This window comes from Vulpes lagopus, chromosome 1, assembly GCF_018345385.1.
Source record: "Vulpes lagopus strain Blue_001 chromosome 1, ASM1834538v1, whole genome shotgun sequence".
Classification (NCBI taxonomy): domain Eukaryota; kingdom Metazoa; phylum Chordata; class Mammalia; order Carnivora; family Canidae; genus Vulpes; species Vulpes lagopus.
In genome coordinates, this window is record NC_054824.1 from 58,237,474 (window position 1) to 58,249,772 (window position 12,299).

The 12,299-nt window shown below is 43.2% G+C and overlaps 1 protein-coding gene across 5 annotated transcripts in view; it reads left to right on the plus strand.

Moving 5' to 3' along the window:
• PLA2G7 (phospholipase A2 group VII) overlaps nucleotides 1-12,299 on the plus strand; it is a 46,900-nt gene that overhangs the window by 12,574 nt on the left and 22,027 nt on the right. For 3 of the 5 annotated variants that reach the window (XM_041764438.1, XM_041764415.1, XM_041764430.1), the window contains one exon: nucleotides 10,034-10,176. In XM_041764438.1, the coding sequence (XP_041620372.1) occupies nucleotides 10,068-10,176 (109 nt within the window). In that variant the 5' untranslated portion in view covers nucleotides 10,034-10,067. Of the gene's footprint in view, nucleotides 1-1,967; nucleotides 2,116-10,033; nucleotides 10,177-12,299 lie in introns of those variants that run through there. The other 2 variants (XM_041764445.1, XM_041764424.1) reach the window with 2 other exon arrangements.

Sequence of the window (12,299 nt, forward strand, 5' to 3'; positions counted from 1 at the left end):
AGAAAGCCAGTGCCTGAAAAAGCTGGGGACTTGCTGCTGTTGATAGTGGTCCTTTGTTCAGAAAAGCAAGAAGCACTATTTTTATTTTAGTAACATGGGAAATATTTGGCCACCTTGATCTAGAATGTGTAATACTTCCATAGAGGATTGGTAGTCACTTACAACAGAATCGTGTGAAACAGCAAAAACAGTTTTACCTAAGAAAGAAAGCTAGAGAAATGGATTCAAAGCCAACTGTGTTGTAAAGATACATAGGACTGGGGATCCTTGGGTGGCGCAGTGGTTTGGCGCCTGCCTTTGGCCCAGGGCGCGATCCTGGAGACCTGGGATCGAATCCCACGTCAGGCTCCCGGTGCATGGAGCCTGCTTCTCCCTCTGCCTGTGTCTGCCTGTGCCTCTCTCTCTCTCTCTCTGTGTGACTATCATAAATAAATAAAAAATAAATAAATAATAAAAAAAAGATACATAGGACTTGTGTGACATTTGAAAAGGTGAAAGATAGTGGACATTTTCTGGAGCAGCTTCAATCAGTTTGGGTGAAGAAAATGGACAAGATTTTTTGGTGTTACGAAGTGACACATAAATTAACCTTAAAATCATGGTGTAAAGTGAGGGTGGTTTGGGGGCACTGGGGCGAGTGGGGGTTACCATCCAGGAGATCAGGTGCCCTTAACTGGGGAGGAATGAGGGCAGAGCCTAGGACTGAGAGCTAGTCGTAAAGAGGAGAGGGTGAATGGTGGTCTGGAATTGGATCTAAGGCAGAGAGAAAGGCCTCAGAAGGAGGGTCATCCTGGTGTTTCTGTTTTCCTGGGAGAAGGAGGTTTCTCCTCTTCAGTTGTAAGGAATAGGAGAGCAGCACAAAGGAGAGTGCGTCCGTTTATGGAGCAAGACTTGAACCGAATGGGGAGAGGTGAGCTAAGGAGTAAAGAAAGGGCTGCCCTGGAATCACTGGGACACAAGTAGACTGAACTGTGGCCTGGGGGCACAACTGTGTTTAGTGAATGCACTGAGGCTCTAAACCCCTGTGCCGTACATCCCCTGTGATCCCTGTGACACACGGATCATTGGGCTAAAGATCTGGGGGAGAGACCCATCAACCCAGCTCAGTCTGCTAAGGATCCTCCTCTTGAGACTGTCAGCTCCTGCAGGACCTCTCCTAGGAGGGCTTTCCATGCTTTCTGGCACCGCACACCCCCTGGAATAGACCATCCTCCTTTGTGTCCACACCAAACCCACTCTTATCAAAATGTCTCAAACTCCAAATTGCACTTTAAGAAATCACTGGCTCTCTCCATGCCTCCTCGGCACTTAGCCAAAGCAGAAAGAAGGCAATGCTGCAAATACCCCATCATCTACATGGCATTCAAGACAAAAACTACTAAGGCAAAAGAACATATGACCCATGTATGTATTTAGAATAATTCATTTACAGAGTTTTGAATTTCGAGACTGAAATTTCCTCATAGCATTGAAGTCCTGGCTGCACTGTTGCCCTTCAGAGGGTTTAGGGTGCGCATGGTAGGAGTCAGCCAGACCTTAGCACTCACTGCCTAGCACACGGTTGGTACTTAGTAAATGTTTGAATGGATATGGGTCAACCGATGGGGCAAGTGCTGCTGGCTGAGGAAACCATCCAAGGCATCAAGACAGAAGACACTCAGCTGGATTATGGGGGGAATAAGGTGAAAGGCAAGTGTGGTGGCACATACATACCACAAGTTGAATACATTAAGGAAGAATTTACATATCTTAGTAAACTTAAACTTATACATAGGTTATATCCTACATATGCTGTTCAATAAACCTACCTGGTTAGCAAGGGGCTCATAGGTATAGTTATTTCTCTTAAAATAAATGGTTTTCAAGTCTGTTCTGTTTTGTTTTTTTTTTGTTTTGTTTTTTAATTAATTTATTTATTTATGATAGTCATACAGAGAGAGGCAGAGACACAGGCAGAGGGAGGAGCAGGCTCCATGCACCAGGAGCCCGACGTGGGACTCGATCCCGGGTTTCCAGGATCGCGCCCTGGGCCAAAGGCAGGCGCCAAACGGCTGCGCCACCCAGGGATCCCTGTTCTGTTTTGTATATGTGGTTTTGTTCCATCTCCTAGATAAGGTAGGCCTCTCCCTACCTGTACCCACTTGTTCCCAGTAGTCTAGTGGTTCCCCACCAGGGGCAGCCTCACCCCCCAGGGACATTTGGCAATGTCTTTGTCTTTGTCACAACTCGGGGCTATGGGGAGAATGTTGCCACTGGCATCTGATGCATAGAGTCCAGGGATGCTGCTAAGTATCCTCCAATGCATACGCCAGTTCCCACAAGAAAGAATTACCTGGTCCCAAATGTTAGTGGTGCAGAGGATGAGAAACTGGGCAGAGCCAGAGCCTGCCCTACCCGAGCTGTCTGGGCCACTCAGCAGGATAAACCTGCCAACTTTCAGGTCACAGACTCTCTCCTTTCTCAGAATGTGATCTCTAGAGTCTAATGTATTTTTCTCCCAATGGAACTTAAGCTGGTTCCTGGTGAATAAGGGAAAGGATTATGTCCTGAGAGTTGGTGTCTTTGGTGCTGTGCTAGCATGTTCCCTCACCTCATCAACTTCACGACACAGGTATTGTTAATTCCACTTCATCAGCTGGGAGATTTAGGTTTCAGATGTTCAATGACTGGCTGAGTTGATCCTTCTGATTAAAGCCAGGCCTTTCCTATTGCCCTTGTCCAGAGCTTGATGGGACACCATGGTCTCCCCAAGAGCCCACATGAACCTGCCCTACAGTGTTGGGCTCACTGCAGTTGCAGACCTGATGACCTAATGACCAGGGGACAAGGTATTCTCATCCCAGCTTGACCACTGATTTGCTGTGTGGCTCCAGGAAACTTTTTCCCTTCTTTTGAGTCTCAATTTCTCTGTATGTGGAACAAGGGGATTCGATTAGTATCTCATTGTTTCACCAGAGCTGGAGTAGGTTATGTTCATCTTTAAAAAAAAAAAAAATATATATATATATATATTTATATATATATATATATATATATATATTTGTTTGTTTTAGAGAGAGAGCATGAGCAGGAGGGGCAGAAGGAGAAGGAGAGAATCTGAAGCAGGCTCCATGCTGGGCACAGAGTTCTATGTGGGGCTCGATCTCAGGACTCTGAGATCATGACCCAAGTGTAAAACAAGAGTTAGACACATAACAGACTGTGCACCCAGGCCCCCTGCGTTTATCTTTATCTGGAGCTCAAAACCAGGAACTCTTTGAAGAATATTATTCTCTTTTGTTTGTCATCCTACACCTCAAACCTCCTTCATCCCCATCCCCTAACACTCTAAAACTCCCTTAAAAGCCTAGCACAATGCCTGGCTCATGGGTATACTAATTTGAAATTGTAAAAACCACAAATCACTGATTTTTTTTTCAGGAAAAATACCTACTCCAGACTTTCAAACTGAAATGAAGCACACCTTTCCCCTAAAATTATTGCTCCAAAACACAGCCTCAAATCCAATATTATTTCCGAATTGGGCCAAAAATCTCTGTGTCCAGCTTCTGTCTGACAGGAAGCCATTTGTTTAGATTCTGTTGCTCAAGTAAAGAGCTAGGGTTTTGTTTTCTCTTTTATTTTATTTTTCCTGCTCAAGCAGTGCGTGTTTTTTTGTTGTTGTTGACAAATTAGCAAAGTACATTTAAAAAAAAAAAACATTTGTAATCCTCCACTTAAATATAAGTGGTGAGAACATTCTAGCTTTATATTCATTTAGACTTTTTTCCACTTGTGTATAAACATATATCTTTAAATGAAAATGAGAGCAAAATATACTGATAGTTTTTGCTCATATACCTCAGAGTGCTGGGCTTGTTGGTCAAGCCTCCAAAACCTACCAGGCATTTGAGTGAGCAAATCGCCCCAAGTCTCAGTGTTCCTAACTGTAAAATGGAGGTGATAGTACCTGCCTAACTCTACTCCTTGTGAGGACTAGCAATTACATTGAGTATACAGACATAGTTGGCACATAGTAGGTGCTCAATAAAAGATAGTCATTTATACCTCATATCACCTTTTTAAATTTCTTGACTCGAGTCAAGAACCAGTCCTCTAGTTTTGGATTCAGAAGGTCTGAATTGCAGTCGAAATACTTCCTTGTTTATCTTTAGGAGTTTCTGCTAATATTCAAGCAGACAAAGCCCAAGCCAACAAGTTGAGACACTGAAAACCAATCCCTGAGTCTCTCCTCAGATGCCTATGATATGCTAATTAGGAACATTTGTCAATGCTTCCAGAAGCATGCTTCATCAAGTCCTCCTCCAGGTCCAAGGAGTTCTCACTCAGGTTTTTAGAAAATGTAAAACTGATTAAAAATGAACATCAAGATCCTCTTTCTTATTACTTCTACAGCTTTTTGCCTGACATCACCAGTTTAATTTTAAAAGGGCTTCTTGTCCAGAATTGCCTGTTTCACTATTAAACCTCCTGAAAGAAGACTGGCTTATATGTCCCAAATATAGAGAAAAAAATGGTTTCAAAAAGGAACAATTTTCCCATTTTGTTTTTAATGATGAGAAGTTGCGTCTCCAGAGCAGAGCTGTTTGCACCCTTTAAGTATTGTCTATTGCCTATCTCTCAAACACAGAAGTTATATCGCAAACTATACTCTGAATAATTCAGACTCCTAGTTTATGGACTAGCTCTTCACTGCAGTGCTGAATGGTAGAGTGCAGCCACACTCACTCTAGTCTGAAACTTGGCAGCCAGAGGGTGCTGGAGTAGCCAGGGTGGATTACTCCCCACGGGATCTGATTTGAAGGACTTTGAAAGACCCTTTTTTTTTCTCCAAAGCATTTCTTCCCCAAAGCATATGATTCTCTCCTTTACAGTAAACTTTCAGGGGCTTTGATATGATAGGATGCCACCTGGAGACCGTGGCTAAAAGAAAGTGTTGTTATTTGGAAGTTGATGAGGAAAGCCTCGTGAGCACATCAGTACCTCTTAGCAGCTTATTTGACTAGGGAGCTGTTACCTTGAGATGCCAAATAAGGAGCTGAAAGGAGGAATATTACATAAGTCTTGAGAAGCAGATGGTAGAGGCCAAGAGAAGAGGTTCCCCTGGCCTTATGAGGCTCTAGCAGGCTGCAAAGGGGAAGAGGGTGAGTGAATACAAAGTTCCCCCAAGAAAAGTAGGAGAAATGATAATTATAGTCTTTAGGGCATGTTAGAACCCGTAATGAAACCTTAAGATCTCTTCAGCAGAACCACCTATGGACAAAGGGGATGTTGACCAAGGATGGCTTCTTGCATCTATCTCAGTAAGGTCTTGATTGACACACTAGCTTTTATTTCTTTAACATTTATTAAGCAACTACTTACCTAGGGGCAAAGCATGGTGATAGCAATGCAAAATGAGTATGCTAACATTTGCACTAGCCACATGCAAGAACACTGTTTTACATGTATTAATCATCTAACGTTGGGGAATATTATTACCATCCTCAGCCCCATTTTGCAGATGAGGAAATAAGGCACAGAAGGATTCTACAGTTTGCAGAGGGTCACACTCTAATGTCCAGGCTAGGTTTCAGACCCAGGCATTTGGGTTCTAGGCACTGAGACCCAAGTAATTGATCCCTACTCACTTCGGTGTCTCAAGAAGGCACACCTGATGTGAAATCATCTGGGAATATGTTTCTGGGCCACCTGTAGCTCACACAAAAAAGAAGATAAGATCTTTCATCCTTAGTCAAGAAGTATTTACTAATACTTGCTAGATACTGGGTCCTTTGTTAAGTTATAACAATAAATGACAAATGAAACCAGTCCCTGCCCTGGAGGAGCTCACAGGTGAAGCAATCCTATAAACAGAGCCTTGTAGTAAAGGCTGCGAAAAGTGCCCGAATAGAGACATGTACAGGATGCTGTTTGAGCAGAGAGGGTGGGCTTCTGTGTGGCTAGTGGCTCCAGGACCTGACTATTCCCAGATATGGGAGCCTCTACTTGCTGAGGCAGGAAGTGCCTACTTCTCCAGTGCCCTTGAGGGTCCAGGCCCAGAGAAGGCCCCCTTTCCTGACTGTAGAGAAACTTTGGTGCCTGTTATCCACTGCTTTGGACTGAGTTGTTTTGCCAGAGGGACAGTCTTGGCATAACTTTCCATCCCACAAAACACACCAGCCAGAAGTAGCAGTGGAAGGCAGTGCATTCTGTGGCATGGGGAAGTGGAGAAAAGAGAGGGGTCCCATCTGGGTTGTTCTATCACTCAGTACACTGGGGTCAAAGGAAGAAAACCTTCCCTCCAGTCTTGCCCACAAATAGTGGCAGTGTGACTTCAGCCTGGAACCATAGTCTGTCTTTCATTGGTCTTCTTCCCAAAATGAAAAATGCAGGATGCTATGATTTGCTTCTCTGTTATGTCTACTAAACCTTTATCCGCACTGCACTTTGTAAAGAACCTAGTAAAGCATTCATCACAATTGTTTGAAAGTCTCTCAACCCACTGGAATTTTGGAGATAAAAATCATGTCTATTTTAAAAACCTGGGTTGTTTTTTTTAAATTTTAGAAATATGTTTATCCCAAACATAGATTGACATATTGGCATTCTTAAAATTGAATGAATACATGAACAAATGAATGAATGAATGAATGAGGCAGCCAATCATTAAATTAGAGGATTCCTACTTTGAGGATGAGATGAGACAGCACATGTGATAGAGTGGTGAGAACCTCTAAACCAATTGTATTCTCTGGGTACCTGGTAGGCTCCATTGGTGAAGCATGTGCCTCTTGATCTCAGGGTCGTGAGTTCGAGCCCCACATTGGAGCAGAGTTTACTCGAATAAAAACATAATAAATAAATAAATACATACGTACATAAATACATAAATACATAAATAAATAAAATAAATAGTACTCTTTTTGTTCCGTTGTAGCAGTTTCCAAATACTACATTCTGGGTGTGGCTGTGTTGGGAGCCCTCAAAAGCTAAAGTGCAGATGCCTGGACATGCCTTCTAAAGATTGTGAGTCAGTAGGTCTGGGGTGGGACTCAGGAGTCAGTCAGTATGGATTTTGTTTTTGTTTTTGTTTTTGTTTTTTAGAGTGTGTGAGTGTGAGGCAGGGCGAGGGAGGGACAGAGAGAGAGAGAGAGAGAGAATCTTAAGCAGGTTCCACACCCAGAACGGAGCCTGACCAGGCCTCGATCTCATGACCCTGAGATCACAACCTGAGCCCAAATCATGAGTGGGATGCTTAACCAACAGAGCCACTCAGGCGCCCCAGTCAGTGTGAACAAAGATTCTCCAAGAACCATTGTAGCTTGCATGGGGTCAGGGTGGGAACTCCGGTGTGCCATTTCACCTGGCCTTAAATCTACCCTGCCTCACTCTGAGAACCAAAGGTGATGGCATTAGCACAGGTCTGGTGGGAAGCATGGGGAGGGCAGAGCTCTCCAGTCCTGCTTGGAGGGCTTGGGGAAGCCCTTCCAACAATTGGCTGTCTCAAACTCTTCCTTAGGTTTTTACAGGGAGGTTGTCACGAATACCAAGGAGCTGTGGGCAAGCTAACTTTCTTTGGGCCAGTGCAATATTCCTAAAAAAAATCTCTGTTGACCTCCGTGTGTATTTCACTTTGCCTTCTTCCTCTTCTTTGTCTTCCTTGGTTTTCCAAATGGCCGAAGAACACTCCTCTTATTCAGTCATGGGCTATAAGCACCCGGGGTGGAATTTCTTAAAGCCCTCTGCTCACATCCCTGTGAAAACTTTCTGTGGATGAAAAGCCCAGTTGTGACAGTACAACAGAAGGGGAGGCTGGTGAGCAGATTGCCTGACTTCCACTCAGTTTCTTCTGTTGCTTATTTGGGAAACCCAGTAGCTTATTTGGGAAACAATTGTGATGAATGCTTTACTAGGTTCTTTACAAAGTGCAGTGCGGATAAAGGTTTAGTTTCTCTGGATTCACACCCAGTACTCTGCAGTTACCAAGGGCTCTGGAAGCTTGCTCCAAATATAAATTAAGGCAAGAACAATGAGGTAGATGCTCATCTCTTATGAGAACAATTTCTAACTCTTTTTTAAGTCTTCTTTCCAATCCAGGAAGTTCCTGAACACATTAGCATCTTGAAAGAGTTGCTGTGTTCATTAACTTTAGAAGATTATCGGTTTAGGCTGGAGAGGAATTGGTGATACACCAAGTTGATGTGCTGTGGTTAAAAGGAGGGACTCAGATATTCCGGGATCAAGCCCAGCCTCCAGCCCTTGCTAGCTGTGTGATTAGGACAAATCAGTTAAATTCTCCTTGCCTCTATTTCCTCTGATCCATACAAAGGTGATAATGAAACCTCCCTCGCAAATTGTTTAGTGATGACTGAATAAGATAACAGGTGCCAGAAACGGAAAAATGCTGGGCGTGTAGGAAGCCTTCAAATGTTGGCAGTATTGTTATTTACTTAGTGAACCAATTTTTTCTTAAGAGTTTATTTATTTTTTTAGTGAGAGTAGACAGAGGGGCGGAGGAAGAGGAAGAGAGAGAACCTCAAGCAGACTCCACACTGAGCATGGAGCCCAACGTGGGGCCCAATCTCACAACCCTGAGATCACTACCTGAGCTGAAATCAAGAGGTGGATGCTTAACCGACTGAGCCACCTGGCCGCCCCAGTGAACAAACTTTTGAGCAACTCTGAAGTGCAATTTTATTTTTTTTATAAAGATTTTATTTATTTATTCACGAGATACACAGAGAGAGGGGCAGAAACACAAGCAGAGGGAGAAGCAGGCTCCATGCAGGGAGCTGGATGCAGGACTCGATCCCAGGATCCCAGGATCACGACCTGAGCCAAAGACAGACGCTCAACCACTGAGTCATCCAAGTGTCCCCAAAGTGCCATTTTAAAATAAAAAGACAAATTTTAGTACATGTACTCACATGAGAAGACTCTAAATATACAACCAAATTAAAAATGCAACTTGAAGTTCTGCAAATTTTTAAACTATATAGTTTATGTACATATAGTTATATGTATGCATGTATGTGTGTGTGTGTGTGTTCAAGCATAGAAATACATCTGAAAAAATTTCACTAGCAAGTTAGTATCAGTGAAGAGACAGCTCGGCTTTTTGAAGGAAGAAATTCTAAAGGGTAAAGGTGATGCACAAATACAAGATAGTTTTTGCTAATAAGATGTTAGGATAGCATCATATAGCTGTAATATCATTTCTTATTATCATGAGTCTAATATGCTGTTTGTTGGATTACAAACATTCATTCATGAATTCTATAAACATTTATGCAACACCACTGCACACCAGGCCCTCCTAGGTGGTGGGAACAATATCTAAGACCTGACCTCCGCTTTGGGAAGCTTTCAGTGTAGTAGGATTATAGAGATCATCAAAAATAAAATGTCAGCAGCACCAAAACTGTCACAGCTGCAGCAATATGATCATCTTAGATCATCTAAGATGATCATATTGCTGTGATGGAAACATTAGCCTAAACTTATGGAATGTTCACTGATGTCCAGGCATGCCTGGATATTGTTGTGATTGTTATCTATGATTGTTACCATTATTATATTTTTATGTTTTCCTATTTATTTGGAGGGGGTGCAAAGGGAGAGAGAATCTTAAGCAGACTCTGTTGAGCATGGAGCTCCACAAAGGGCGGGATCTCACCACCCTGAGATCCCAACCTGAGCTGAAACTAAGAGTTGGACAGTTAAGCAAATGCCACCATCCAGATGCCTCTCTGTGCTATTCTTTATGGCCAAACTAGACTGCTGCAGAATTAGAGAATGAGTGACCACAAACCTGTTATGAATGCTAGAAGTGTTATTTCTATGCTCTACAATCCAGCCTACCAGGGATTTTCCATCAGATGCCTTTCAAAAATCCAGCTCAGGAAATGCATGTTCCATTGTTTCCAGGTGTCTTCTTCCCTTAATAATATATAAACTCATGTTACTAGTACCTTAATCACACTGATTTGTCAGCCTATTTAAGTCCTCTTTATTGCATGTTTTTTTTTTCTTTTAATAACCTGCCTTGAAGAAGTTTAAGCTGAAACCACTGCTCAGCTTCCAAGATGTTGCCACCCAAACTGCATGCGCTTTTCTGCCTCTGCAGCTGCCTCACACTGGTTCATCCTATTGACTGGCAAGACCTAAATCCTGTTGCCCATATTAGATCATCAGGTAAGAGGTCTATTTGTTCCAGGGCTTGAGCAACTGACCTGTTGCCGGACTCAATGTGGCCTCAGAGCAGTTGCATGTGTGGACTTCTAAACAAGTTTTACTATGAAGAGGCTCATGGAGACCTTCTGTTCTCCTGGGGTAGGGGAGAGGGCTTCACTTTCTCCTCATTCCAAATGAAACTGAAGAAGCTCCTGTCTTCTTCAATATCATGACTGCAGGACAGAACCAAGATGAGGCATTTTCAGACCAACTGGAAGCTCAGCTCTGCAACCACTGTGGAGAACTTCCTCAGCACCTCCTCTTCTCTCCCTCACTGCCCTAACCTGCTCCCACTCAGGTGCAGGGACACAACTCCCTTGGAGTCCCCTGAGAGGCAACCACAAAGCCTGCTCCCATGAAGGGGAAGGAGAGGCAGTTGTCTTGCTCAACAGGTGTAGACCTGGTTAGTACTGGGAGGTGATGTGAGAAAAAGGCATTTAGAGTCTTGAGGGCCAGAGGGAAACCATGTTTTCTGTGTTATCACAGGGAGAGGTAGGGACAAGCTAAGAGCTCCAGTTGAGACTGGGCATGCATCTCTTGCTCTTTCTTAGCCTGTGGTGGGAGGGAAGGAGAGGAGAGGAGGTTTAGTCAAGCCCGAAGAGGTGGCCAGAGTGAGGCAGCCATCTTTGGACAAGTATATCTGCCATCACTAAGAAGGACCTTTACTGCAAAGAGATTGCTTCTGGAGATTTGTGAATGCTGGCCAATCCCAGAGCATTGTGATGCATGCTCTTCTCTATCCAGCCTCCCCTGAGGTGAGCCATGGAGGTGGCTTCTGAATGGTGCCATACTGCCTATAGCAACACACTTGGTCACCCTGGATCTAGCTGTTCAGGTTTGATGGGTGACTCCTTATTGTAACATTTACAAAAGAACTTTCATAACGCTGTGCTTTTGTATTGTCCTTCTTCATAGTTATGGAAGTAAAGGCATCAGTAGGAAAGAGTAGGTGTTATATCTACATTTGCATAGGAAATGGCATACTGTCTCACAGGTGCATTCATTCAACAACATTTATCAGGAAACTGAGTCACTGGTGACACACAGGTGACTATGACAGTAAGCTTGTGGACAAGCTTCAGGAGTGTCCAGCCTATTTAAATTAATTTTAACTAGGAATTAGAACAAGTAACATCTTACAGCATGAGCAGATTATCAGCTAGGAGACATTTACATCATGCGCTTTTTATTGGTCCAGGGTGAGAATTTCAAAATATGTTTTATATCCCCTTCACATTTGAAAATCATTGGAAAGCTGGCATTGGACTGGCAGAAACTTGAGGAAAGAGACACTGCTTTATTCATCTTGGTAATTGCAACCTTGAGCCCAGTGCTCCATTCTCAATGCTCAAAAATGAATGCAAAAATAATTTGTAAAGTATTCAAAGTCATTTATTAACTAAAGGATTAAAGAGATGGTTGTTTATATTCTTCTAACCAAATGGATATATAGATAACATGGTTATGCAGGTAAAGTATGGGCTAGAGATATCCTTTCTGTTAAGGGATGATGTAAAGCTGTATAAGAAAACGACATGTTCCTGACAGGTATATAATCCATCTCAAAACCTGGGAATGAATATCAGGAATACTTGACAAATGCACACCACTGGAAATGCATAACAAGATTCATAGCACTCAACAGGTTTTAATGCTCCTATTAAACTAAAGTTGAAGAAAAATTAGACATGACATGTATAAGTTCTGAACCACAAACTGTATCATCCAGAGGATGGCCATACAACTTGACAAGCCTTCTCCTGCCTCATCCTTCACGAGGAGCCTGACAGATGGTTAGAGAACAGGAAATCCAGGACCATGACTGGAATAGCTGTAGGCTGATGAAACTTTCCTGTAGGCACCGTGGCACTGAACAGCCGCAGGGCTCTGTAGACCTACACCCCCAACCTGGGTCAACTCCAGGCTTCCCAGGGGGTCAAGTGTTTTGGAATAGACCAGGTCTGTAGCCTCACCTTGACCTTCCTGAAGCTGAGCGAGGAGGCTTTGCGGTAAGGCAGGTTGTAGAGAACCAGGGTATGCCCAGGTCATTGAGAAAGATTCCTAGAGCCTATGTGGAATGGAGA